At 48.5% G+C, this 26,288-nt stretch overlaps 3 protein-coding genes across 5 annotated transcripts in view; 1 reads left to right on the forward strand and 2 right to left on the reverse strand.

The window, feature by feature from the left end:
* Positions 1–11,488: 11,488 nt before the first annotated feature.
* isca1 (iron-sulfur cluster assembly 1) lies at positions 11,489–20,570 on the reverse strand. Its single transcript, XM_056286864.1, has 4 exons — positions 20,418–20,570; positions 18,128–18,181; positions 16,645–16,750; positions 11,489–14,041 (listed from the first exon to the last, which is right to left on the reverse strand). The coding sequence occupies exons 1-4, from the start codon at positions 20,496–20,498 to the stop codon at positions 13,893–13,895; spliced, it is 390 nt and encodes a 129-aa protein (XP_056142839.1). The 5' UTR covers positions 20,499–20,570; the 3' UTR covers positions 11,489–13,892.
* LOC130118397 (uncharacterized) lies at positions 12,519–13,844 on the forward strand. Of its 3 annotated transcripts, XM_056286853.1 has the most exons (4): positions 12,553–13,025; positions 13,060–13,093; positions 13,230–13,263; positions 13,298–13,719. In XM_056286853.1, the coding sequence occupies exons 1-4, from the start codon at positions 12,553–12,555 to the stop codon at positions 13,717–13,719; spliced, it is 963 nt and encodes a 320-aa protein (XP_056142828.1). The 3 variants fall into 3 exon arrangements, with proteins under 3 accessions (XP_056142812.1, XP_056142820.1, XP_056142828.1); XM_056286837.1 differs by having other exon boundaries at positions 12,519–12,753; positions 12,788–12,991; positions 13,060–13,844; XM_056286845.1 differs by having other exon boundaries at positions 12,519–12,991; positions 13,162–13,719.
* A 4,431-nt stretch (positions 20,571–25,001) lies between the features above and the next one.
* tut7 (terminal uridylyl transferase 7) overlaps positions 25,002–26,288 on the reverse strand; it is a 43,353-nt gene continuing 42,066 nt past the window's right edge. The window contains exons 28-29 of the mRNA XM_056286136.1: positions 25,569–25,635; positions 25,002–25,409 (exon numbers count right to left, since the gene is read on the reverse strand). Coding sequence (XP_056142111.1) covers positions 25,351–25,409; positions 25,569–25,635 — 126 coding nt within the window. The 3' untranslated portion in view covers positions 25,002–25,350. The remainder of the gene's footprint in view (positions 25,410–25,568; positions 25,636–26,288) is intronic.

The following is a 26,288-nucleotide window of genomic DNA, read 5'->3' on the forward strand; positions in this document are numbered from 1 at the left end:
ACATACACCGTACTCTATACATACACTGTATTCTATACATACACTGTACTCTATACATACACCATACTCTATACGTACACCGTACTCTATACATACACCGTACTCTATACATACACCGTACTCTATACATACACTGTACTCTATACATACACCGTACTCTATACATACACTGTACTCTATACATACACCGTACTCTATACATACACTGTATTCTATACACCGTACTCCATACATACACCGTACTCTATACATACACTGTATTCTATACACCATACTCTATACATACACCGTACTCTATACATACACTGTATTCTATACACTGTACTCTATACATACACCATACTCTATACATACACCGTACTCTATATATACACCGTACTCTATACATACACCGTACTCTATACATACACTGTGTAGTAGTACTAAGAGACTGGTTACTGTATAGAGATTTTTCTCTTAAAATAACAGATTATTGGTTTTTTATCGGCAGCATCATGCAGGTCACGCGAGGCAAGGCTGTCTAACCAGTCCAACTGAGATCATATGGCCAGCATTATGCCACTACTCACTGTGTGACTGTGTGAGTGTGTGTGTGTGTGTGTGTGTGTGTGTGTGTGTCTACATGCATCTTGTGTGCACATGTACAGCACAAGGCAGGGGACGCCACTCTCGTCTCCAGAGCAACTTTAAATAAACAATGAATGTCCAGTGTTGTGCCAGCCAGTTTAGCCTTTAGGGTCCAGATAAAGAAAGTCTCTGCAGCTCCTCTGGGAGCTCCCCCCCTCCTCTCTCTCCTCCCTCTCCCCTCTCTCTCTGTCTCTCCTCTCTCTCCTCCCCCTCTCTCTCTACCTGTCCCTCCTCCCCCTCTCTTTCTCTCTCGCTCTGTCTGTCTGTCTGTCTCTCTCATCATCCCTGTTTGCCTCCCTGACTCTCGCCCAGCCACTCCACAGGAAGTTGGTGAGGAAGGCATGTCTGAACGCCTTCCTGGAGTTGTTGCCCATGAAGGCGTGTTAACCGGAGGGCAGACAGAGTAGCTGGGGTAAGACAGAGAAGCTGGGGTAAGACAGAGAAGCTGGGGTAAGACAGAGAAGCTGGGGTAAGACAGAGGAGCTGGGGTAAGACAGAGGAGCTGGGGTAAGACAGAGAAGCTGGGGTAAGACAGAGAAGCTGGGGTAAGACAGAGGAGTTGGGGTAAGACAGAGAAGCTGGGGTAAGACAGAGGAGCTGGGGTAAGACAGAGGAGCTGGGGTAAGACAGAGGAGCTGGGGTAAGACAGAGAAGCTGGGGTAAGACAGAGGAGCTGGGGTAAGACAGAGGAATTAGGGTAAGACAGAGGAGTTGGGGTAAGACAGAGAAGCTGGGGTAAGACAGAGTATTTGGGGTAAGACAGAGGAGCTGGGGTAAGACAGAGGAGCTGGGGTAAGACAGAGTAGTTGGGGTAAGACAGAGAAGCTGGGGTAAGACAGAGTAGTTGGGGTAAGACAGAGGAATTGGGGTAAGACAGAGAAGCTGGGGTAAGACAGAGTATTTGGGGTAAGACAGAGGAGCTGGGGTAAGACAGAGGAGCTGGGGTAAGACAGAGTAGTTGGGGTAAGACAGAGAAGCTGGGGTAAGACAGAGAAGCTGGGGTAAGACAGAGGAGCTGGGGTAAGACAGAGGAGCTGGGGTAAGACAGAGAAGCTGGGGTAAGACAGAGGAGCTGGGGTAAGACAGAGGAGCTGGGGTAAGACAGAGAAGCTGGGGTAAGACAGAGTATTTGGGGTAACACAGAGGAGCTGGGGTAAGACAGAGGAGCTGGGGTAAGACAGAGTAGTTGGGGTAAGACAGAGAAGCTGGGGTAAGACAGAGAAGCTGGGGTAAGACAGAGTAGTTGGGGTAAGACAGAGGAATTGGGGTAAGACAGAGGAATTGGGGTAAGACAGATAAGCTGGGGTAAGACAGAGTATTTGGGGTAAGACAGAGGAGCTGGGGTAAGACAGAGGAGCTGGGGTAAGACAGAGTAGTTGGGGTAAGACAGAGGAATTGGGGTAAGACAGAGAAGCTGGGGTAAGACAGAGGAGTTGGGGTAAGACAGAGGAGTTGGGGTAAGACAGAGGAGCTGGGGTAAGACAGAGAAGCTGGGGTAAGACAGAGAAGCTGGGGTAAGACAGAGGAATTGGGGTAAGACAGAGGAGTTGGGGTAAGACAGAGGAGCTGGGGTAAGACAGAGTATTTGGGGTAAGACAGAGGAGCTGGGGTAAGACAGAGGAGCTGGGGTAAGACAGAGGAGCTGGGGTAAGACAGAGAAGCTGGGGTAAGACAGAGAAGCTGGGGTAAGACAGAGTAGTTGGGGTAAGACAGAGGAATTGGGGTAAGACAGAGAAGCTGGGGTAAGGCAGAGGAGCTGGGGTAAGACAGAGGAGCTGGGGTAAGACAGAGGAGCTGGGGTAAGACAGAGGAGGTGGGGTAAGACAGAGAAGCTGGGGTAAGACAGAGAAGCTGGGGTAAGACAGAGTATTTGGGGTAAGACAGAGGAGCTGGGGTAAGACAGAGGAGCTGGGGTAAGACAGAGTAGTTGGGGTAAGACAGAGAAGCTGGGGTAAGACAGAGTAGTTGGGGTAAGACAGAGGAACTGGGGTAAGACAGAGAAGCTGGGGTAAGACAGAGTATTTGGGGTAAGACAGAGGAGCTGGGGTAAGACAGAGGAGCTGGGGTAAGAGAGTAGTTGGGGTAAGACAGAGAAGCTGGGGTAAGACAGAGAAGCTGGGGTAAGACAGAGGAGCTGGGGTAAGACAGAGGAGCTGGGGTAAGACAGAGGAGCTGGGGTAAGACAGAGAAGCTGGGGTAAGACAGAGGAGCTGGGGTAAGACAGAGGAGCTGGGGTAAGACAGAGGAGCTGGGGTAAGACAGAGGAGCTGGGGTAAGACAGAGAAGCTGGGGTAAGACAGAGGAGCTGGGGTAAGACAGAGGAGCTGGGGTAAGACAGAGGAGCTGGGGTAAGACAGAGGAGCTGGGGTAAGACAGAGGAGCTGGGGTAAGACAGAGGAGCTGGGGTAAGACAGAGGAGCTGGGGTAAGACAGAGAAGCTGGGGTAAGACAGAGGAGCTGGGGTAAGACAGAGGAGCTGGGGTAAGACAGAGAAGTTGGGGTAAGACAGAGGAGCTGGGGTAAGACAGAGGAGCTGGGGTAAGACAGAGAAGCTGGGGTAAGACAGAGGAGCTGGGGTAAGACAGAGAAGCTGGGGTAAGACAGAGAAGCTGGGGTAAGACAGAGAAGCTGGGGTAAGACAGAGGAGCTGGGGTAAGACAGAGGAGCTGGGGTAAGACAGAGGAGCTGGGGTAAGACAGAGAAGCTGGGGTAAGACAGAGGAGCTGGGGTAAGACAGAGGAGCTGGGGTAAGACAGAGAAGCTGGGGTAAGACAGAGGAGCTGGGGTAAGACAGAGGAGCTGGGGTAAGACAGAGAAGCTGGGGTAAGACAGAGAAGTTGGGGTAAGACAGAGGAGCTGGGGTAAGACAGAGGAGCTGGGGTAAGACAGAGAAGCTGGGGTAAGACAGAGAAGCTGGGGTAAGACAGAGGAGCTGGGGTAAGACAGAGGAGCTGGGGTAAGACAGAGAAGCTGGGGTAAGACAGAGGAGCTGGGGTAAGACAGAGAAGCTGGGGTAAGACAGAGGAGCTGGGGTAAGACAGAGGAGCTGGGGTAAGACAGAGGAGCTGGGGTAAGACAGAGGAGCTGGGGTAAGACAGGCAGTGGCCCCAAATCTTCAGCTGCGGACACAAAACCACACAGATGTCGATGAGAAGCTGTGTGGAGTCCTACATCTGAGCTGCCTACGTCCACCATGACGAGAAAACGAGTAGAAGTGGCAAGAAGTGTTTGTCCAGGATCATTTGTTCTGATTCCTCCATTTACTACTTCAGGCCATCACACTTACTGTCATCCTCACACATTACAGTCAGGTGTTCTCTCCTTGTGGTCAGAAGTGGTCCTGCAACAAGAGGAAGATGGAAACTGAAGGGAATAAAGTGTAAGGTACAGCCATACTTCAACCCTCCACATAAACTCATCCTGTCAAGAGCACATGGTCACATTATAAAGACCGCACTGCCAAACAGTACACTGAAGTAGAACGTAAACAGTACACTGAAGTAGATAGTAAACAGTACACTGCAGTAGAACGTAAACAGTAAACTGCAGTAGACAGTAAACAGTCAACTGCAGTAGAACGTTAACAGTAAACTGCAGTAGAACGTAAAATGTAAACTGCAGTAGAACATAAACAGTAAACTGCAGTAGAACGTAAACAGTAAAGTGCAGTAGAATGTAAACAGTAAACTGCAGTAGAAAGTAAACAGTAAACTGCAGTAGAAAGTAAAGAGTAAACTGCAGTAGAACGTAAACAGTAAAGTGCAGTAGAAAGTAAAGAGTAAACTGCAGTAGAACGTAAAGAGTAAAGTGCAGTAGAAAGTAAACAGTAAAGTGCAGTAGAACGTAACCAGTAAAGTGCAGTAGAAAGTAAACAGTACACTGCAGTAGAACGTAAACAGTAAAGTGCAGTAGAAAGTAAACAGTAAACTGCAGTAGAACGTAAACAGTAAAGTGCAGTAGAAAGTAAACAGTAAACTGCAGTAGAACGTAAACAGTAAAGTGCAGTAGAAAGTCCTCTACTCGATTCACACCATAACAACACTGGCCCGCAGTGTCTTTGTCAAAGTAAAAAGAAGAATCCACAAAGATGCTAAATAACGCTGTCTGTCGGTGATCCCGTTTAAACTTTTTGTCTCATCTAAACTTACTCACACACGGGGCATCCGGGTGATGTGGCGGTCTATTCCGTTGCCTACCAACACGGGGGTCACGAGTTCGAATCCCCATGTTACCTCTGGCTTGGTCGGGTGTCCCTACAGACACAACTGGCCGTGTCTGCGGGTGGGAAGCCGGATGTGGGTATGTGTCATAGTCGCTGCACTAGCGCCTCCTCTGGTTTCTACAAGGACCGGATGGCTTGTAGTAACCACCCCGGTACCCCATACTCCCGCAGTACCCCCCACAGAGCAGAGTGCCCCGGGGTACACGGTTGTAAGCCTTCTCCAAGTCCACAAAGCACATGTAGACTGGCTGGTCAAACTCCCATGCCCCCCTCAGCACTTCCGCAAGGGTAAAGGGTTGGTCCGTTGTTCCACACCCAGGACGGAATAATCTGCATTGTTCCTCCTGAATCCGAGGTTCGACAATCAGTCGGAGCCTCCTTTTGAGCACCCTAGAGTAGACTTTCCCAGGGAGGCTGAGCAATGTGATGCCCCGATAATTGGAGCACACCCTCCGGTCCCCTTTTTTGAACATGGGAACCACCACCCCAGTCTGCCATTCCACAGGTACTGTCCCCGACCTCCACGCGACACTGAAGAGGCGTGTCAAACAAGACAGCCCAACAATGTCCACAGCCTTCAGCATCTCAGGGCGAATCTCATCCACACCCGGTGCCTTGCTACCGAGGAGCTTTTTAACTACCTCAGAGACCTCTGCCAGGGCTATGGGTGAGGCTTCCCCTGAGTCTTCAGTCTCTACCTCCTCCACTGAGGACGTGTTAGTTGGGTTCAGGAGCTCCTCAAAGTGTTCTTTCCACTGCTCGACAACATCCTAGTTCGGGTCAACGTTTCCCCTCCCCGGCTGAACACAGCCTGAGTCAAGCCCTGCTTCCCCTTCTTGAAACGCCAGATGGTTTGCCAGAACTTCCTTGAGGCCAACTGAAAGCCCTCCTCCATAGCCTCGCCAAACTCCTCCCACACCACATTTTGTTTCCGTGACTGCCAAAGCAGCAGCCCTTCTGGCCTCCCGGTACCTGTCTGCTGCTTCAGGAGACCTCTGGGCCAACCAAGTCCGAAAAGCCTCCTTCTTCAGCCTGATGGCTTCCCTCACCGCCAGTGTCCACCAGCGGGTTCTTAGGTTGCCGCCTCGACAGGCACCGATGACCTTTTGACCACAGCTCCTGCCTGATGCATCTACAATAGAGGCTTTGAACATGGCCCACTCAGACTCCATGTCCCCAGCCTCCCTCGGGATACATGAGAACTTCTTCCGGAGGTGGGAGTTGAAGACCTCACAGACAGGGGCCCCTGCCAGGTGTTCCCAGTTCACCCTCACTACACGTTTGGGTTTGCCAGGTCTGTCCACCAGCCTTCCCCACCATCTGATCCAACTCACCACCAGGTGGTGATCAGTTGACAGCTCTGCTTCTCTCTTCACCCGAGTATCCAAAACATACGGCCGCAGATCTGATGATACAACCACAAAGTCTACCATCGATCTTCGGCCTAAGGTGTTCTGGTACCAAGTACACTTATGAACTACCTTATGTTCAAACATGATGCTTGTTATGAACAACCCATGACTCGCACAGAAGTCCAATAACAAGGCACTGCTCAGGTTCACATCGAGGAGGCCATTCCTTCCAATCACGCCCCTCCAGGTTTCTCCATCATTGCCCACGTGAGCATTGAAGTCCCCCAGCAGAACTATAGAGTCCCAAGGTGGAGCCTTATCCAGGACACCACCCAGAGACTCCAAGAAGGCCGGATACTTCAAACTGCTATTCGGTGCATAAGCACACATAACAGTCAGAGCCTTCCCCCCAGCGACTCGCAGTCGTATAGAAGCGACCCTCTCATTCCCTGGGGAGAACTCCAACACGGCGGCGCTCAACCGGGGACTTGTGAGTATCCCCACACCCGCCTGGCGCCTGTCACCTTGGCCAACTCCGGAAAAGTAAAACAGGTACATGGGGCCAAAAATCAAATGACCCCTCAGCCAAAACTGCTGCACATAGAAACTCATTTATCAGACTGTCAGGAAGGCTGTGTATTGGCAAGATATAGATACACAGATATGGGTGACTAACAATTATCTGAAATTCAACAGTAGTAAAACTGAGCTACTGCTCATTGGCACTGAATCAACACTCTCAAAAACCAATATTTGCTGTCACCCCATTGCTGGAGCCACCATACCTGTCTCCGCTCAGGTTAGGAGCTTTGGTGTTATCCTAGATAGTACCCTGTCCTTTTCCAGTCATATAAACAACGTCTCCCGGACTGCCTTTTTCCACCTGCAAAACATCTCCAGACTATGTCCTGTTTTAACACAACACTCCACAGAAGTCTTAGTGAATGCTTTGGTCACATCACGCATTGACTACTGCAGTACGATCCTGGCAGGCATCCCCGACAAACTTATTCACCAACTTCAACTCATCCAGAATTCTGCACTATGGATTATTACACGTTCAAAGTCCACTGACCATGTCTCTGCCCTGCAGATACAGTTACACTGGCTTCCTGTGTCACAGCGGATTAACTTCAACATTTTACCACCATTCAAAGCTCTTCATAATCCATCCCCTGCTTATCTCACACACCTCCTTCAGACTTACACCCCATCTCGCTCCCTGTGGTCTGCACCAGCAGGTCTACTGGCACTACCAGCCATCGCCCTCAGCACGATGGTGCCAGGCCTTCCTCCTATGCTGCACCCAGACTCTGGAACGCCACTCCCCATCACATCTGCATGCTGGACTCCACTACACAATTCAAAACTGCTCTTAAAAACCACCTTTTTAAACTAGCTTACTCACTGTAGCAGCAGTAACACCATCAAATTCTTCTTTTTGGGTCCTACTGATGTCTGTTCCAATGCTTCATGTGTGTTTTACTGTTGACTCCACTGATTTTTTTACTGCTTTGTTTTATTGTATGTGATGTGAGGTGACCTTGAGTGTCATGAAAAGTGCCTTTAAATAAAATGTTTATTATTAATTATTATTATTATAATTTATTACAATTTATACAAAACAGTACAGGGTGTATTATAGTTTACAAGGATATGGACCTATTGGCTTGTGGAAATTTGATAAAATGCAAATTTGTTTGTAAATATGCACCATCTAAGCACAATATCAAATGGAAGGATAGGGGCCCTGCATTATTATCTAGTCTTTCCCTGTTGTGTAGAGGGACATGAGTCATTTCACTTCGTTTTGTGACTTGTGTGGTTGTTATATTTTAGGATGGTCGGTAGGGTAAATGGGAAGGACGGACCAGCAGGCAGGAGTTGATGTCCAGAATAAAAAAAAACATTTATTCAGATCGGCCACTTCCTCTTCTGCAGAAAAAAAGATCGAGGAAACTTCCTGTCGATCTACAAAACACTGAACCTCTCCATTGTCCTGCAGAGGGAAAAACACAGAGCCGTTTGCCAATATTTTTTTCCTAGGATGAATCCGTAAAGTTCCCGCCCTTAGGCGCTAGGATTGGCCAGATCTGCCTGTCAGTCAACTTTCCGGATTCATCCTAGGAAAAAAATACTCTTAGTTTGATTGCCAAAGTGGCTAATGGATAACAGTTAGCCAGCAAACGGGGCTAGGGTTGTTGCGCGCTCGCATCGTCCTTGACTGACAGGCAGATCTGGCCAATCCTAGCGCCTGAGGGCGGGAACTTTCCGGATTCATCCTAGGAAAAAAAATTCCCCAACCGTTTGCCGTCTTCACACACTTTTTATACCCTGACACCTGCTGTCTGTGGCCAATCAGGGAGGGCCTCAGTAATGAATACCAGCTGGACACAGGTGGCATCAATACTCCCCTCAGTTGGTGCTCCTTTGTACTAAAGCCATTTCAGAGGGGCAGTACACGTCTTAGTAACTTAGGCAGGTCAGAGAATTAAAGTCCCCCTATAGGAGAAACCTGGATGAGAGAAGACCAAGAGCAAACACATCACAAACATCACCAGCTATAAGAATGTTGAGCAGAGGAGCGGGAGGAATGTGCACCTTCCTCTCAGCATACATAACATATATTGGAAATGGAGGGAGGAGGCTCCATGACAGTGGTACATACCTTATTTTCCTGCTGTGCCGTTTGTTCCAAATAGCTTTCGTTTGTGTGCTGCTGCCACGTTCTGATTTCCCATGATGCAAAGTACCTTCAAATTATCTATATGTGGTATTGGTAATGTTAAAACCACATGTGCGCAAATAAACTTTTTTTTTCTTTCGGAAAGTCCATTTTCCTCTGCTTGAAATCTGAACACTCATCAGAGACAGTAACAGGACGGCCTCAGGGCTACGGTTCAGCTTGACAGTACGTCCCCGTACAGCAGCAGATTATTAAGTGCAAGTGCAATCGCATGCAAGTGTAACCTGCACGACAGGGGAATGGGCCTATGCTTGCATAGGGACAGTTTACAGTCTAATGTCTAAGTTCAGTGGAGATTGGTGTAGGTTTTTTTCTAGACCAGATTCTAGTACTCACCCCAAAGACAACACACACACTCGTGGGTATAGTTTACAATAAAAAAAACAATTTATTTCAACAGTTCAAAGTAAAGTTATTTCAATATCAATACTAAATTAGATGTGTTATATATATATATATATATTTTACTCTATTATACTTTTTAAAAGTTCTTCCTAATATTCTATTTATTGTCTATATCTATCTATATTCTATTTTATACCCTTCTAATATATTACTTATGCAGCCATATTCTACACTAACAAATTAAAGAAAATAATCCAAAATAAAGTATGAGTGCACTCAAAGAAAATAATAAAGAAAAGAAAAGGGGGAATGATTCAGTCTTCCAATCTGTGCAAGGTGCAATGTCCAGATCCTACCACAATCACAGGGGCAAGTTAATGTAGAGGCGATGATGATGAATCCAAATCCAGGGCGATGATGGGGGCAATCCAAAGGGGGTATCCAAGGGTTCCAAACGGTGTAGCAAGGGGGGTTGTTCGGGGTACAAAAAAAACCAGTCTGCACAAAATTGTACAGATTCCTTATTAATTGCAATCTCTATCAAACAATTACAAACAAAATAAAAATACCCAAATCTAGAGTCAATTCTCAGAATTAAATCATTTCCTACATATAACTAATATGCGGCTGAATGACAACAGCCTATTGCTGTAAGAACAGTTAAAAACAATGTCATCGCAGCCAGGCTGCGGCACTATCAACGTGAATTCACGTCTAGCTGGCTGCTATGGGTTCCATGGATGCCATGTAGCCCCAGTTGGCTCGGTGGCTAGTGGCAACTGGAGCTTACAATTTTTTAACAACAAGCATATTATTATATTAAAATGTCTAACATTCCTACATCAAATAAACCCTATGGACCGGGTGTCCTGACTGGTTTTAAAGCTCTGAATCATATGGGAACTGCTAAGGATCATAGATATACGTTTTAGCTGGGTTAGCTTAGCTTAGCAACCAATGGAAAATTGTCAGTCTTTAGATTTCAAGATTTTAAACTCTTATCTCACCAGGATTCCAGCAGCGTACAAAACACAAGAGAAAAGAGTCTTCCTTCTTCCTTCAACGGGAGATCATCTGTCTTTGGATAAAATCAAGATATCCTACGTAAATGGCTATGATTACATGGGACACAGAAAGCTGTTTACTTTTTAGCTTTGGCTAGCGGCTCACCAAGGAAGCTTCGTGGGAGGGATCTTTTTTGTCGTAGTTCAATTGTCCTGTAGCTCAAATATCCGTAGTTCAAATATCAATAATTCAAGTATCCATAGTCACAGTTGTCCGTATTTCTAAATATCCGTATTTCTCTTCTCTATTGTCGACGGCTGTTTGTATGGTTTAAACTCTGTAGCTAGTGTGCCTCCTAGAGGCTACTCGTGGAACTTACATACGTCACAGGGTACATGTAATCATGTGGGTTACACAAGTAAGTGCAACTGCATGAAAATGAGGTCCTCAGGTTCCAGTTTAGTTAAAGGCCGAAGAGTCCAGGGTGTCCAGGTAGCATAGCGGTCTGTTCCTTTGCCTACCAACAAAGAGATCGCCGGTTCGAATCCCCGTGTTACCTCCGGCTTGGTCGGGCGTCCCTACAGACACAACTGTCTGTGTCTGCGGTGGGAAGCCAGATGTGGGTTTGTGTCCTGGTCGCTGCAGTAGCGCCTCCTCTGGTCGGCCGGGGCGCCTGTAAAGAGGGGGGGGGGACTGGGCTGAATAGCGTGATCCTCCCATGCGCTACGTCCCCCTGGTGAAACTCCTCACTGTCAGGTGAAAAGAAGCAGCTGGTGACTCCACATGTATGGGAGGAGGCATGTGGTAGTCTGCAGCCCTCCCCGGATCAGCAGAGGGGGTGGAGCAGAGACCGGGACGGCTGGAAGAGTGGGGTGATTGGACGGGTACAATTGGGGAGAAAAAGGGGGAGAATCCCAAAAAAAAAAAAAAACTGGCGGAAGGCAGTGGGCATGAATCCCGTCCACGCTGACAGAAATGACTCATCACAGTCAGCGCGGCGTCAGTAGAACTACTGACAAACAAACCAACCGTGTTCAGACGGCTAACGTCTTCTGTCCACCTCCTGACACTGGACACTGGACACGGTGCCTTTACCATGCGCCTCCATTTTGGAAATCAATGACAGAAAGACGGCCTTCCCTTCCCTCAGCTGAGTCGTGGATGCTTTCGAATAACTGACACACTTCCACCTCGCTTTACTTCAGATTTATTGTAAATAATTTCATAGAAGCTGTACACAGACACGTTCTGCTTGTTAAAAATCTGACAGGTGACCAGCAAACAGTCTCTACAAACACAAAGTTCTGGCTTTGATTGAGCAAAGAAACAAAAAGTGAAATAAAGTCAACATAAACCTCAGTGCGAGGGTGAGGGATATGTCTTTTTGTGCGTCATGTTGCGGTTTGAGGGAGCTTTACATTCTTGGTTAATATATACACACACACTTTACATATGAACTACATACTTTTCATAACAAGAATTTAAATGAAATTCCAAAACCAGTTTCAAGACACACCGGAACTCTTAAACGTCGTCCGCCACCGGTTTCTGCTGCGTGACAGAACAACAGAAACACTGAGGCCTCACAAACGGCACGTGTTACTACACACCTCTGTGGACTCTTGTGGGTAGGTTAAAAGAATAAATAATAATACTACATGCTTTGAGTAACATGCCTCACATGGGGCCAGGCCTGAAGGGAGGAGGCACCACCTCTGGTCAGCCCAGCAAGCCGAGTCAGCTCATCTGGACACTGCGTTTCGTGGGAGAACCAACGTCTGGTGTCCAGACGACCTGACTCAGCCTCCAGGGACCTCCTCACCTGGATTACTGAGCATCAAGTCTCCTCTGGGTTCTTCTCCTGATCAGTGTTTTCAGACCTTGACAGAACTCCAGGTCCTGTAAATAATGGCTTTGTAAGTGGGAGATGGTAACTGTTCACCAAATTATAAAAAGCCAAGCTACCGAGGCCTCCGTAAGTGTTCTTACCCGAGATCCAAAAATAAGATGCGAGACTCGCTCAGTACCAGAATAAAAGATTAATATCGGATCCAGAATAAATTAAAAAAACACTTGAGAGTAGTCGGGGTTACAGACTGGTGCCGTCAGGTGTGGCATGTGGAGGTGACTGTCACACACTGAAGCATGAGCATTTGTTCTCAGGGGTTTGTGTGTGGTCTGCAGGTCATGGTCTCGGAGGTTTGTGTGTGGTCTGCAGGTCATGTTCTCGGAGGTTTGTGAGCGGTCTGCAGGTCATGGTCTCGGAGGTTTGTGTGCGGTCTGCAGGTCATGTTCTCAGGGGTTTGTGTGTGGTCTGCAGGTCATGTTCTCAGGGGTTTGTGTGCGGTCTGCAGGTCATGTTTTCAGGGGTTTGTGTGCGGTCTGCAGGTCATGTTCTCAGGGGTTTGTGTGTGGTCTGCAGGTCATGTTCTCGGAGGTTTGTGTGTGGTCTGCAGGTCACGTTCTCAGGGGTTTGTGTGCGGTCTGCAGGTCATGTTCTCGGAGGTTTGTGTGTGGTCTGCAGGTCATGTTCTCGGAGGTTTGTGTGTGGTCTGCAGGTCATGTTCTCAGGGGTTTGTGTGTGGTCTGCAGGTCATGTTCTCAGGGGTTTGTGTGCGGTCTGCAGGTCATGTTCTCGGAGGTTTGTGTGTGGTCTGCAGGTCATGTTCTCAGGGGTTTGTGTGTGGTCTGCAGGTCATGTTCTCAGGGGTTTGTGTGTGGTCTGCAGGTCATGTTCTCGGGGGTTTGTGTGTGGTCTGCAGGTCATGTTCTCGGAGGTTTGTATGCAGTCTGCAGGTCATGTTCTCGGGGGTTTGTATGCAGTCTGCAGGTCATGTTCTCGGGGGTTTGTATGCAGTCTGCAGGTCATGTTCTCGGGGGTTTGTGTGTGGTCTGCAGGTCATGTTCTCGGGGGTTTGTATGCAGTCTGCAGGTCATGTTCTCGGGGGTTTGTGTGTGGTCTGCAGGTCATGTTCTCAGGGGTTTGTGTGCGGTCTGCAGGTCATGTTCTCGGAGGTTTGTGTGTGGTCTGCAGGTCATGTTCTCAGGGGTTTGTGTGTGGTCTGCAGGTCATGTTCTCAGGGGTTTGTGTGTGGTCTGCAGGTCATGTTCTCGGGGGTTTGTGTGTGGTCTGCAGGTCATGTTCTCGGAGGTTTGTATGCAGTCTGCAGGTCATGTTCTCGGGGGTTTGTATGCAGTCTGCAGGTCATGTTCTCGGGGGTTTGTATGCAGTCTGCAGGTCATGTTCTCGGGGGTTTGTGTGTGGTCTGCAGGTCATGTTCTCGGGGGTTTGTATGCAGTCTGCAGGTCATGTTCTCGGGGGTTTGTGTGTGGTCTGCAGGTCATGTTCTCGGAGGTTTGTATGCGGTCTGCAGGTCATGTTCTCGGGGGTTTGTATGCAGTCTGCAGGTCATGGCCAGTAGTAGAAACACAGGCATGTTCAGTTCCAAGGGTGCTCTGCAGGTCCGATTCCCTCATCAGCTTTCAAAACACTCAGTCTTTATCAGCGGGCATCCGGGAAGGTTACAGGAGTGTGTGTGTGTGTTAGTGTGTGTATATGTGTGTGTGTGTGTGTGTGTTGGGGGGTCCACAACTCTCACATGTTGAAGCTCTCTCCGCAGCCACACGTGCCCTGGATGTTGGGATTGTTGAAGACGAATTCACTGGACAGTTTTGACTCAACAAAGTCCATTTCAGTTCCCAGCAAGGTCAGCTGAGCCTTCTTCTCGATGAACACCCTCACCCCTGCAATACAGACAGCACACGATGAACACCCACACCCGTGCAACACAGTCAGCACACGATGAACACCCCCACCCGTGCAACACAGTCAGCACACGATGAACACCCCCACCCGTGCAACACAGTCAGCACACCACTATTTTCACCACACCACCCACACCCTTTGTTAAAAAATGCAAAAAAAAATAAGAAGAAGAAGCTGTGAGCTACCTGGATAAACACCATTTCGTAACTTTAATCAGTCACATGCAGTCATGGAACCCATGAACTGTTCTACGAACCGATGACCTGTCCTACCACTGTACTAAAAACCCTACTTGCTCCACGTTTGACAGCTATGACATGAGGCACTAGAGCCAGTTTCCAATCCTAGCAACACTCAGAGAACAGCCCTTGTCCATCTCAAGCTGTTGGAAAAAAAATTTTCTGGCCAAATGTTCTCCAAAACTCATCCATGATCATCCATCCATCCATCATTCAAACTGCTTATCCTGCTTTCAGGGTCACAGGATGCTGGAGCCTATCCCAGCAGTCATTGGGCGGCAGGTGGAGACACCCTGGACAGGCCGCCAGACCATCACAGGGCGCACACACACACACACACATACCTGGGAACAATTTAGTACGGCCGATTCACCTGACCTACACATCTTTGAGTCACCTGACCTACGTCTTTGATTCACTTGACCTACATGTCTTTGAGTCACCTGGTCTGCATGTCTTTGATTCACCTGACCTACACGTCTTTGATTCACCTGACCTACATGTCTTTGAGTCACCTGACCTACATGTCTTTGATTCACCTGACCTACGTCTTTGATTCACCTGACCTACATGTTTTTGATTCACCTGACCTACATGTCTTTGAGTCACCTGACCTACACGTCTTTGATTCACCTGACCTACACGTCTTTGAGTCACCTGACCTACATGTCTTTGATTCACCTGACCTACATGTCTTTGAGTCACCTGACCTACATGTCTTTGATTCACCTGACCTACGTCTTTGATTCACCTGACCTACATGTCTTTGAGTCACCTGACCTACATGTCTTTGATTCACCTGACCTACGTCTTTGATTCACCTGACCTACATGTCTTTGAGTCACCTGACCTACATGTCTTTGATTCACCTGACCTACATGTCTTTGATTCACCTGACCTACACGTCTTTGATTCACCTGACCTACACGTCTTTGATTCACCTGACCTACATGTCTTTGATTCACCTGACCTACACGTCTTTGATTCACCTGACCTACATGTTTTTGATTCACCTGACCTACATGTCTTTGAGTCACCTGACCTACATGTCTTTGATTCACCTGACCTACATGTTTTTGATTCACCTGACCTACATGTTTTTGAGTCACCTGACCTACATGTCTTTGATTCAGCTGACCTACATGTCTTTGATTCACCTGACCTACACGTCTTTGATTCACCTGACCTACACGTCTTTGAGTCACCTGACCTACATGTCTTTGATTCACCTGACCTACGTCTTTGATTCACCTGACCTACATGTCTTTGAGTCACCTGGCCTGCATGTCTTATATTCACCTGACCTACACGTCTTTGAGTCACCTGACCTACACGTCTTTGAGTCACCTGACCTACATGTCTTTGATTCACCTGACCTACATGTTTTTGATTCACCTGACCTACACGTCTTTGAGTCACCTGACCTACATGTCTTTGATTCAGCTGACCTACGTCTTTGATTCACTTGACCTATACGTCTTTGATTCACCTGACCTACACGTCTTTGATTCAACTGACCTACACGTCTTTGAGTCACCTGACCTACATGTCTTTGATTCACTTGACCTATACGTCTTTGATTCACCTGACCTACACGTCTTTGAGTCACCTGACCTACATGTCTTTGATTCAGCTGACCTACATGTCTTTGATTCACTTGACCTAAACGTCTTTGATTCACCTGACCTACACGTCTTGAGTCACCTGACCTACATGTCTTTGAGTCACCTGGCCTGCATGTCTTTGATTCATCTGACCTACACGTCTTTGAGTCACCTGACCTACACGTCTTTGAGTCACCTGACCTAAACGTCTTTGATTCACCTGACCTACACGTCTTTGATTCACCTGACCTACACGTCTTTGATTCACCTGACCTACATGACTTTGGACTGTGGGAGGAAAACCAGAGCACCTGGAGGAAACCCACGCAGACACGGGGAGAACATGCAAACTCCACACAGAGGACGACCTGGGACGACCCCCAAGGTTGGACTACCCCGGGGCTCAAACCCAGGATCTTCTTGCGGTGAGGCGATCGTGCTAACTAGTATGGTGGCATGGTGTTGTATCAATGTGGCAACGTTGTCTGCATGATCCTGTTGATCATGATGTATATTTCCCACTGCATGCATGTTGGTGTCTCCAGTGGGAAAATAGAAACAATGGACTGACAAACAGAGACTCAAGACTGAAAAAAACCCGATGTTAAATCGTTTCCCAGACACACAGTAGGCTAAACAGCACCACAGCAGTACAACCTGTACCACGGGGAGATGTTTAAATCTCCCGGTTTAAACGACAGACACCATCAGGAAGAACATGGACGCCACATAGCTCACCGTCCTGCAGCACCTCCTCATCAGCTTTGTCCTTCTCCTTGGTGTAGTCCAGTGTGTATGTGAGTCCATTGCAGCCACGCGTTCTCACCCCCACCTTCAGACCAATCTAGATGCAAAGCCAGTCACCAAAACCTTTTACTTTGTGTTTCACACTTCATCATACTTCTCGGTATTCCATACAAAGTTTTCTAATTCAAGCACGGTGCCTCCAGAACAGTTCAGGTTCTGTTCTGGAACACGGTGCCTCCAGAACAGAACCTGAACTGCTCTTTGGAAGACAGATCTAAGCTTTTGTCACAAGATGTTCCTCCATCACACGGGGACGTAAAACCAGATTTCAGCTCATCTCCTCCCAGGACAAATGCTGGATGCAGGTGGGAGAAACGGGTGTGTCTCTAAAACCAGGGGTGTGGAGATGAACCCCTGAATCGGACAGTTTTCAATCTTTTTTTGAGTTTCTGCCCACTGACGTAAGACTACCTCAAGCCACAGGGGTAAACCTTCAACCTACAGTAGGCTGTGCTGCTACTTCTCCCTGTTGTAGATGATCTGGTTAAGTTAACTTGGCCGATGTTGGAATTATTTCCAGTCTTCCATCAGATAGATGGCATGTGAACATGTGACCATGTCTCCAGTTTAAAAAACAAAAGATGTCTGGTTTAATTATGCCTACGTCTTCCAGAATTTATCCCAAAATGTTTTTCCTTAAGCTACTCCGGCCCACGTTTAGTAAGAACTTACCAACTTCATGCTTTACATCTCACTGTAAAGAAATATGTTTGTTTTGGTTTTTATGAAAATTTTCTCCCCAGTTGTATCCGGCCAATTACCCCACTCGTCCGAGCCGTCCCTGTCTCTGCTCCACCCCCTCTGCTGATCCAGGAGGGCTGCAGACTACCACATGTCTCCTCCCATACATGTGGAGTCGCCAGCCGCTTCTTTTCACCTGACAGTGAGGAGTTTCACCAGGGGGACGTAGCATGTGGGAGGATCGCGCTATTCCCCCCAGTTCCCCCTCCCCCCCAAACAGGTGCCCCGACCGACCAGAGGAGGCGCTAGTGCAGTGACCAGAACACATGCCCACATCTGGCTTCCCACCCACAGACATGGTCAATTGTGTCTGCAGGGACAACCGAACCAAGCCAGAGGTAACACAGGGATTCGAACCAGAGATCCCCGTGTTGGTAGGCAACAGAATAGACCGCTACACTACCCAGACGCCTAGAAATATGTATGTTTAGCAATAAATGAAAAGTTTATTCAGAACATCAGAAGAAATATGCCTCGTGGCAGTTTTGATTGATTTGTTCTGTGCTATGTTTGCACTGGCTCCATCCAGAGGCTCATCTCAGGAGCTTCAGGGTGGGACAGACATCCTTTCATACATGCAGAAAAGCAAAGTAAAGTAAGCCATGAAGCATGTGGGGTAAAATGAATGACAATGCAGTAGTTTCAAGGCAAGTGGATCGAAGTAATCACTCACATATTCAGGTTTGTCGTGCAGCAGTGTCCTGATCTTGCTCACGGCAGCTGGAGTCTGAGGAGGAGAAACGTGTTAGAGGAGGGCTCATCACAGCAGCCAGAAGAAGAACCACAGATCGTGATAGTGACACCCACAATACAGGAGAGTTTGACAACATCTCACTCCAACCCAACAGGTCTCAGCGTACTGGGGGGGGGGGGGGGCTTTTAAGAGGGATCAGGTCTGACCTGAGCACATCCACAGACAATGAATTAACAACTGACCTGGTGGACCACATGTGCGTTGGACATGTATTTATATCTGTGTGAGCTTGTTTTGGACAGGTATACATCAAACAGTGTACTGCAATCCTCCCAGAAACAATGGTAAAATAATCTCATCCCTACACCTCATGGCCCGTATGAGGAAACAAATGGCTGACATGAATGTCATGTTGAGGTTGTCTCACTTCTACAAGTAAAGAGTGATGAGCTGCAACTCAGCTGGTAAACCTGTAGTGAGTGGTACACATATGTGTAATGAGTGGTATACACATGTGTATTAGTCCATCCACCCATTATCCAGCCATTATCCAAACTGCCTAACCTGCTCTCAGGGCTGCAGGCACGTTGGAGCCTATCCCAGCAGTCATTGGGCGGCAGGCGGGGAGACACCCTGGTCAGGCCACCACAGGGCCCCCACACACAGCACACACACACACACACACACACACATATGGACAGTTTAGTACGGCTGATTCACCTGACCTAAACGTCTTTGGACTGTGGGGGGAACCCAGAACACCCGGAGGAACCCACGCAGACACGGGGAGAACATGCAAACTCCACACAGAGGACGACCTGGAATGACCCCCAAGGTTGCACTACCCCGGGGCTCGAACCCAGGACCTTCTTACTGTGAGGCAACCGTGCCAACCACCGTGCTGCACCTGTGATGTATTGATGTATTCTGTGAATCCTACAGCTGTAGTCTTTATGCATGCTCAAGAACCGCAGCTGAGGAAATCACAAAACGTTGAGTCCGTTCATCCGGACACAGCGTTTACTGAGAGAGAAAGGTGTCGTCATCGTCTCAGCGACCTGTTCAGTCTCACCTGACTGCAGGTGTCCCACCCTTATAAACAACACAGTGGCCTAACGGCAGTGTGCATGTGACACCGACGGTGGGTGGAGGTGAGGTGACCTGACCTGACCTGACTCAACTCTCAGTGGCCTACAGCCGCAGTTAGCGGTGCACAGCTGGCCGGCTGTTCAGGAATGAGAGTGTGCATGGGATATAGTTAGTACTTGTGTAAATACATTTTGGAGACTTGGGCGACTAATCCTTAAAGCCCATCTGGTCCTCTACGCGCGTGCGTGTGCGCATGCGCGTGAGCGGCCGTACCAGCAACACGACAAGCTCAACACTTTGTTTACAAAGGGTTTGTTTGGCGTGAACAATAGCGGGCGGTGCTCTGATGGAGGCCCCGGCGTCAACAGTAGCGGGCGGTGCTCTGATGGAGGCCCCGGCGTCAACAGTAGCGGGCGGTGCTCTGATGGAGGCCCCGGCGTCAACAATAGCGGGTGGTGCTCTGATGGAGACCCCGGCGTCAACAGTAGCGGGCGGTGCTCTGATGGAGGCGCCGGCGTCAACAATAGCGGGTGGTGCTCTGATGGAGGCCCCGGCGTCAACAATAGCGGGTGGTGCTCTGATGGAGGCCCTGGCGTCACCTGACAGTCCTGGTTAAAACCCCTCTCATGACGGGGGGTGGAAGACAGGGAACCCGCACCCACCAGCCTGGGCGCCGCTGGACTTCCATTAGCGAACACGCCGCGGTACTAATGACGTCACACCACCACAGACCCCACATTAGCATGTCAGCCTTGTGTGTTTGTGAGGAGCAGGTCGCCTCCTGACCCCCCTGCTGGCACCGCCCGTCCCCACCCTCAGCATGACTCAGCACTTAACCGGGCTCTCTCTCTCTATATAGGGTCCACACGGACCAGCGACGCCGCGCGAGAGAGACCTCGCTCCGGGGACACCCGGCTGAGTTAGCCGAGCCCCAGCTAGCTCCCTTCATTAACGAGCCGAGCTAATCACTATAAACGAGCACGGGCCTGATCGTCGTCAGAACAGCGGGACAACACCGGTCCAGCAGGTTCGGACGGAAGGCGGCCACGGCTGTGGGCCGGGACACGGCGGGTTCGGCCGCCTCCCCTGCGTGTCCTCCGCGGCCCCTTACGTAACCCGGGTTAGGCGCGGTACGAGCGGGGACTCCGTCAGCCAGTCCGTGTGCGTCGGCGGTGCTTACCAGCGTCAACGCGGCTCTGGTCGGCAATATCTTCCTTTTGCTGACCGCCCGGACGGTGGCCCTCACCATGGAGGCAGACATGCTCCTGCCGTCGCCCAAATCTATCTTGACATGAGCAGGGAAGACGGGCCTTACCTAAAACCATAACATTACACTGCGCAAGCGCGTACACGGAGGCGGGCCACACGGCTTATTGGTCATAAGTCTGATTTGCGGCCATTACAGCCAATTAGTTCACGACGAACGAAAGGCGGACAGCGCAATGATATACGGTGTTCTATTGGCTGATAGTTTGACATACCACCGGTTTAGCCAATGAGTGCACTGATGAGCTGCACGTCGAGTGACAGCAGCGACGAGTTCTTCACGACCACGTGGCGTCGCTATTGCACAACTGTTTTCCTTGTTTACTAACTTCACAGCCCTTTCTTGTTTGCAATGGCGATGGACAGGTTGACGGACGAGATCAGGCAGGAGTCTGCATGGACGATGATGTTCACGGATGACATTATGATCTGTAGTGAGAGTAGGGTGCAGGTGGAGGAGAGCCTGGAAAGGTGGAGGTATGCACTGGAGAGAAGAGGAATGAAAGTCAGTAGGAGCAAGACGGAATACCTATGCGTGAATGAGAGGGAGGACAGTGGAATGGTGAGGATGCAAGGAGTGGAGGTGACGAAGGCATTTGTGTTTAAATACTTGGAGTCAACTGTCCAAAGTAATGGGGAGTGCAGAAGAGAGGTGAAGAAGAGAGTGCAGGCAGGGTGGAGTGGGTGGAGAAGAGTGTCAGGAGTGATGTGTGACAGAAGGGTACCAGCAAGAGTTAAAGGGAAGGTTTACAAGATGGTAGTGAGACCAGTTATGTTGTATGGTTTGGAGACAGTGGCACTGATGAAAAGACAGGAGGTGGAGCTGGAGGTGGAGGTGGCAGAGATGAAGATGATAAGATTTTCATTGGGAGTGATGAAGAAGGACAGGATTAGGAACGAGTCCATTAGAGGGACCGCTCAAGTTGGACGGTTTGGAGACAAAGCAAGAGAGGCAAGATTGAGATGGCTTGGACATGTGTGGAGGAGAGATGCTGGGTATACTGGGAGAAGGATGCTGAATATGGAGCTGCCAGGGAAGAGGAGAAGAGGAAGGCCAAAGAGGAGGTTTATGTATGTGGGGAGTAGTAGTAGTAGTAGTAGTAGTAGTAGTAGTAGTAGTAGTAGTAGACTAACTTCACAACAGCTCTTCACCTGTTGCAATTGCATTTTCGAGCCATTAGACTCAATGTTGAGGACATGACGTCATTAAAGGTCACATGGACATTTTGTGCATATTACATATTACATTCTACCACCCCGCCTGTTGACCAGACCACCACTGTTTGGAATGGGGTCTTCAATAGGATTTATTTTTTAGATCTGAAAGTGTTTCATATTCATGCTACAGCATGAAACATATGTAAGATAAGGCAATAGAAACTGTATATTGATCTACTGCAGTGCAAAACATTTTCCTGTCTACTATCGATCCATCCACGTCTATCGATGTATGTCTCTACACCTGTCTGTCCCGCATATGTAGAATAAGAATCAAGGGATCGAGGGCTGTGTCAACTTGGATGACGGCTATCTAAATCTATACGTGGTCTGAGCAAAGCAAACCCTATTATAAGCCAAAGTATCATTCTGACTGGCTAGCTACGTAGGTCACACGTTCAAAAATGAGCTATTCAGGACATCAAAAACCCCGGGGCTGTGAGATCCGACAACCAGGAAACCTCGGACCTGGCCGAGCTAGTACCGAACAAAACCAAACTACACTCAAAATCAGTGAAAATCAAACATTAATTTGAACAAAACTGAACATTAAGACTGAGGGGGGGAAAAAACCCCAAAAAACAAAAACCAAGAAAAAAACCCATCATTTTTTTCCAAGTTTAATTTATGAGCAGGTATTTGGACAAGATTACTAGCAGCAAAAACAAAAGCAGACAGTGGCAGAATGCAGCCAGCAGACCAACCAGTCTCACAAACACCAGCTGCAAAACGCATCTGCCAAACGAATCTTCTTCTCCTTGTCAGTTTTAAATTAAATGACATCTTGTCTTGAAGTAACTAAACGGTATAGAGCAGTTCGCAGGAACAAACACCTGGTGGTTTGGACTTGAGCAGACGGTGACCATGCGGTGTTGGTGTTTGAACACGAGGGTGAACTAAGACCCGACGTGTGGGCTCCAGGCACACACGCGGACCTTCAGCCACCAGGTTTCAAATGGCCAGGGTTCGAGTTAAGTAGTGTTTCATGATCCTTGGATGGACGTACACATACCCACACACATACACACAGAAATGTACACACACACACACACACACACACACACACACACACAACTGAAGGGCACAAGCTAAAAAATCTACTTGTTTTGAGGTGGTTTCACAAATTTGAAAATTTAAAACCTTGAAAGTATACACAGGGTAAGCACGCTGATGAGCGCACACACACACACACACACACACACACACACACACACACACACACACACACACACACATGTATATCAACACGACTGGAGGACGGAGGGGAATATGGCATCAGTGCACAGGACAAATAAACCTTTTTTAGGGGCATTCTCCCCTTTTTTCTCCCCAATTTAGCATGTCCAATCCTGTTCCCATGTCCCGACATTGCATGACCCCTATGGTATTTTGGGAGGGCAAAGCCGTCCACACGTGTCCTCCGATTCACCTCAGGCCAACCGACCGGCTTCTGTTAACCTGCCAGCTGCAGTCCCAGACAGCTGAGTCAGGTCATCTGGACACGTTTATGGTGACAGAAACCTTCCATCATCATCTAACTGACCTCTTCAGTCTCCCCTGACTGGTCACTGACTGGTACCCCCGCCCTTATACACAATACAGTGACTGCAGGTACCCCCGCCCTTATACACAATACAGTGACTGCAGTACCCCCACCCTTATAAACAATAGTGACTGCAGTACCCCCACCCTTATAAACAACACGGAGGAACGATGGTTTGAACGGGGAGTCAAAGAGGTCATCTATGTGAGGAGGGAATGATCATCCCTGAACCAAGCAGGGGGGAGGGGGGCTAAGAGTAAATCTGTCACCATCTTACAATTGCAACCATTCACAAATCCTCTGTGAACAAAACAAATGGCCACTGAAACTCTAGTTAATGCTCACAGCAATTTGCATATGAAAGCGATCGTTTTGGGTCGTTATGCCACTGTATTGTTTATAAGGGTGGGGACACCTGCAGTCACAGCATTGTTTATAAGGGTGGGGGTACCTGCAGTCACTGTATTGTTTATAAGGGTGGGGACACCTGCAGTCACTGTATTGTTTATAAGGGTGGGGACACCTGCAGTCACAGCATTGTTTATAAGGGTGGGGACACCTGCAGTCACTGTATTGTTTATAAGGGTGGGGGCACCTGCAGTCACTGTATTGTTTATAAGGGTGGGGGTACCTGCAGTCACAGCATTGTTTATAAGGGTGGGGACACCTGCAGTCACTGCATTGTTTATAAGGGTGGGGACACCTGCAGTCACAGCATTGTTTATAAGGGTGGGGACACCTGCAGTCACAGTATTGTTTATAAGGGTGGGGACAGCTGCAGTCACAGTATTGTTTATAAGGGTGGGGACACCTGCAGTCACTCTATTGTTTATAAGGGTGGGGACACCTGCAGTCACAGTATTGTTTATAAAGGTGGGGACAACTGCAGTCACTGTATTGTTTATAAGGGTGGGGGTACCTGCAGTCACTGTATTGTTTATAAGGGTGGGGACACCTGTAGCCACTGTATTGTTTATAAGGGCGGGGACACCTGCAGTCACTGTATTGTTTATAAGGGTGGGGGTACCTGCAGCCACTGTATTGTTTATAAGGGTGGGGACACCTGTAGCCACTGTATTGTTTATAAGGGTGGGGACACCTGTAGCCACTGTATTGTTTATAAGGGTGGGGACACCTGCAGTCACTGTATTGTTTATAAGGGTGGGGACACCTGCATCCACTGTATTGTTTATAAGGGTGGGGACACCTGCAGCCACTGTATTGTTTATAAGGGTGGGACACCTGCAGCCACTGTATTGTTTATAAGGGTGGGGACACCTGCAGCCGCTGTATTGTTTATAAGGGTGGGGACACCAGTAGCCACTGTATTGTTTATAAGGGTGGGGTTCCTGCAGTCAAGTGAGACTGAAGAGGTCACCTAGATGATGATGAGAGGTATGTCAGTAAACGTTGTGTCCAGATGAACTGATTCAACTTTCTGGGATTTTCGTACCTGGAATCTTGAGCAGCATCAAGACACTACCAGTTGCAGGTTCCTTCAGGGAAATGCAATGTGTGGGGAGGACCATGCTATTTCCCCCACATCCACCCGCAAATATAAGGGTGCATCCCCACCTGTAGGAGTCCCTAATTGCAATGGTGAGACAAAATGCCCCAGCCAGCTTCCCATGCAGGAGTGCTGCCAAATGCACTCCCTGTGATGCCTGGCTGAACAGGAGGCAACACTGGGATCCAAACCAGGAACTTCAGTGTTAGGACGCTAGTGTAATAGTCTGCTGCACCAGCTGAGCGCCCATAAAACTTTATTTAAAACAAATAAAATAAAATAAAAAGTAAACCAGGTCAATAAGCGGGGACACAGAGCATGTGTGATGGCTTACCACAACCCCTAAAAGCTTTAAAAACTGCTCTTTGAGGGAGTGACAGTGTTAAAAACAGAAAAATAAAAAAGGTCCTATTTGGCTTCAAGTCAAGGCGCTTGCGTCCTGGCTTTGGCTTCGGTGGGTTTTAGCTGGCCGAGCAGTCCCCCCCCCTGAACTCTTGGTATCAGGGTATATTGACTTGGAGGCTGTTGTCTGTCTGGACCAGGCAATGCAGCCCGCCATTCAACCCAACCAGATTCTGTTCATTCCACCGGACTCCTCCTGTGACCAGAACGACCCATGTGTCGGCTGGCTAAACTGCCTGAAAAAAAAACACACACACACACACACACACACACACACACACACACACACAGAGAGAAAGCAAAGCATCCCATTTAACAGACCACAGAGCAGACTGTCAGCGTGTCTTCCACCATACATGTTCTCTTTAGGTGCAGGCGGATGGACGTGTACGTACCTGCTTGTGGACCTAATATCACATTTTGTTGTTTTCTCTTCTTTTTCTCCTCTTGTAGAGGTATGCCCTGGGTGGAAAAATAAGAGGTTGGAAATAAGTTTGTGTGACTACTACTACTACTACTACCACTACCACCACCACTACTACTACTACTACTACTACTACTACTACTTTCGGCTGCTCCCGTTAGGGGGCGGCACAGCGGATCATCTGTTTCCATCTCTTCCTGTCCTCTGCATCTTCCTTTGTCACACCAGCCACCTGCATGTCCTCTCACCACATCCATAAACCTCCTCTTTGGCCTTCCTCTACTCCTCTTCCCTGGCAGCTCCATATTCAGCATCCTTCTCCCAGTATACCCAGCATCTCTCCTCCACACATGTCCGAACCATCTCAGTCTTGCCTCTCTTGCTTTGTCTCCAAACCATCCAACCTGAGCTGTCCCTCTAATATACTCGTTCCTAATCCTGTCCTTCTTCATCGCTCCCAATGAAAATCTTATCATCTTCAACTCTGCCACCTGTGACTCTTGAGGGCTAATTCCTTAAAACATTTATGAAATCCATAAAAAAGACCGTCTGCTGTGCACTCTGCAAGTGTGAACAAAGTAGTCCTGTAAAGACACATTGTGATGGATCATCATGAGGTTTGTATGAAAGCTATGACTGACTCGTCCTGGGGCAATGGAAAAAACGGGGGACTTGACTTAGTAAGCCGCTG

Source organism: Lampris incognitus, chromosome 1 (genome assembly GCF_029633865.1).
Source record: "Lampris incognitus isolate fLamInc1 chromosome 1, fLamInc1.hap2, whole genome shotgun sequence".
Taxonomy (NCBI): domain Eukaryota; kingdom Metazoa; phylum Chordata; class Actinopteri; order Lampriformes; family Lampridae; genus Lampris; species Lampris incognitus.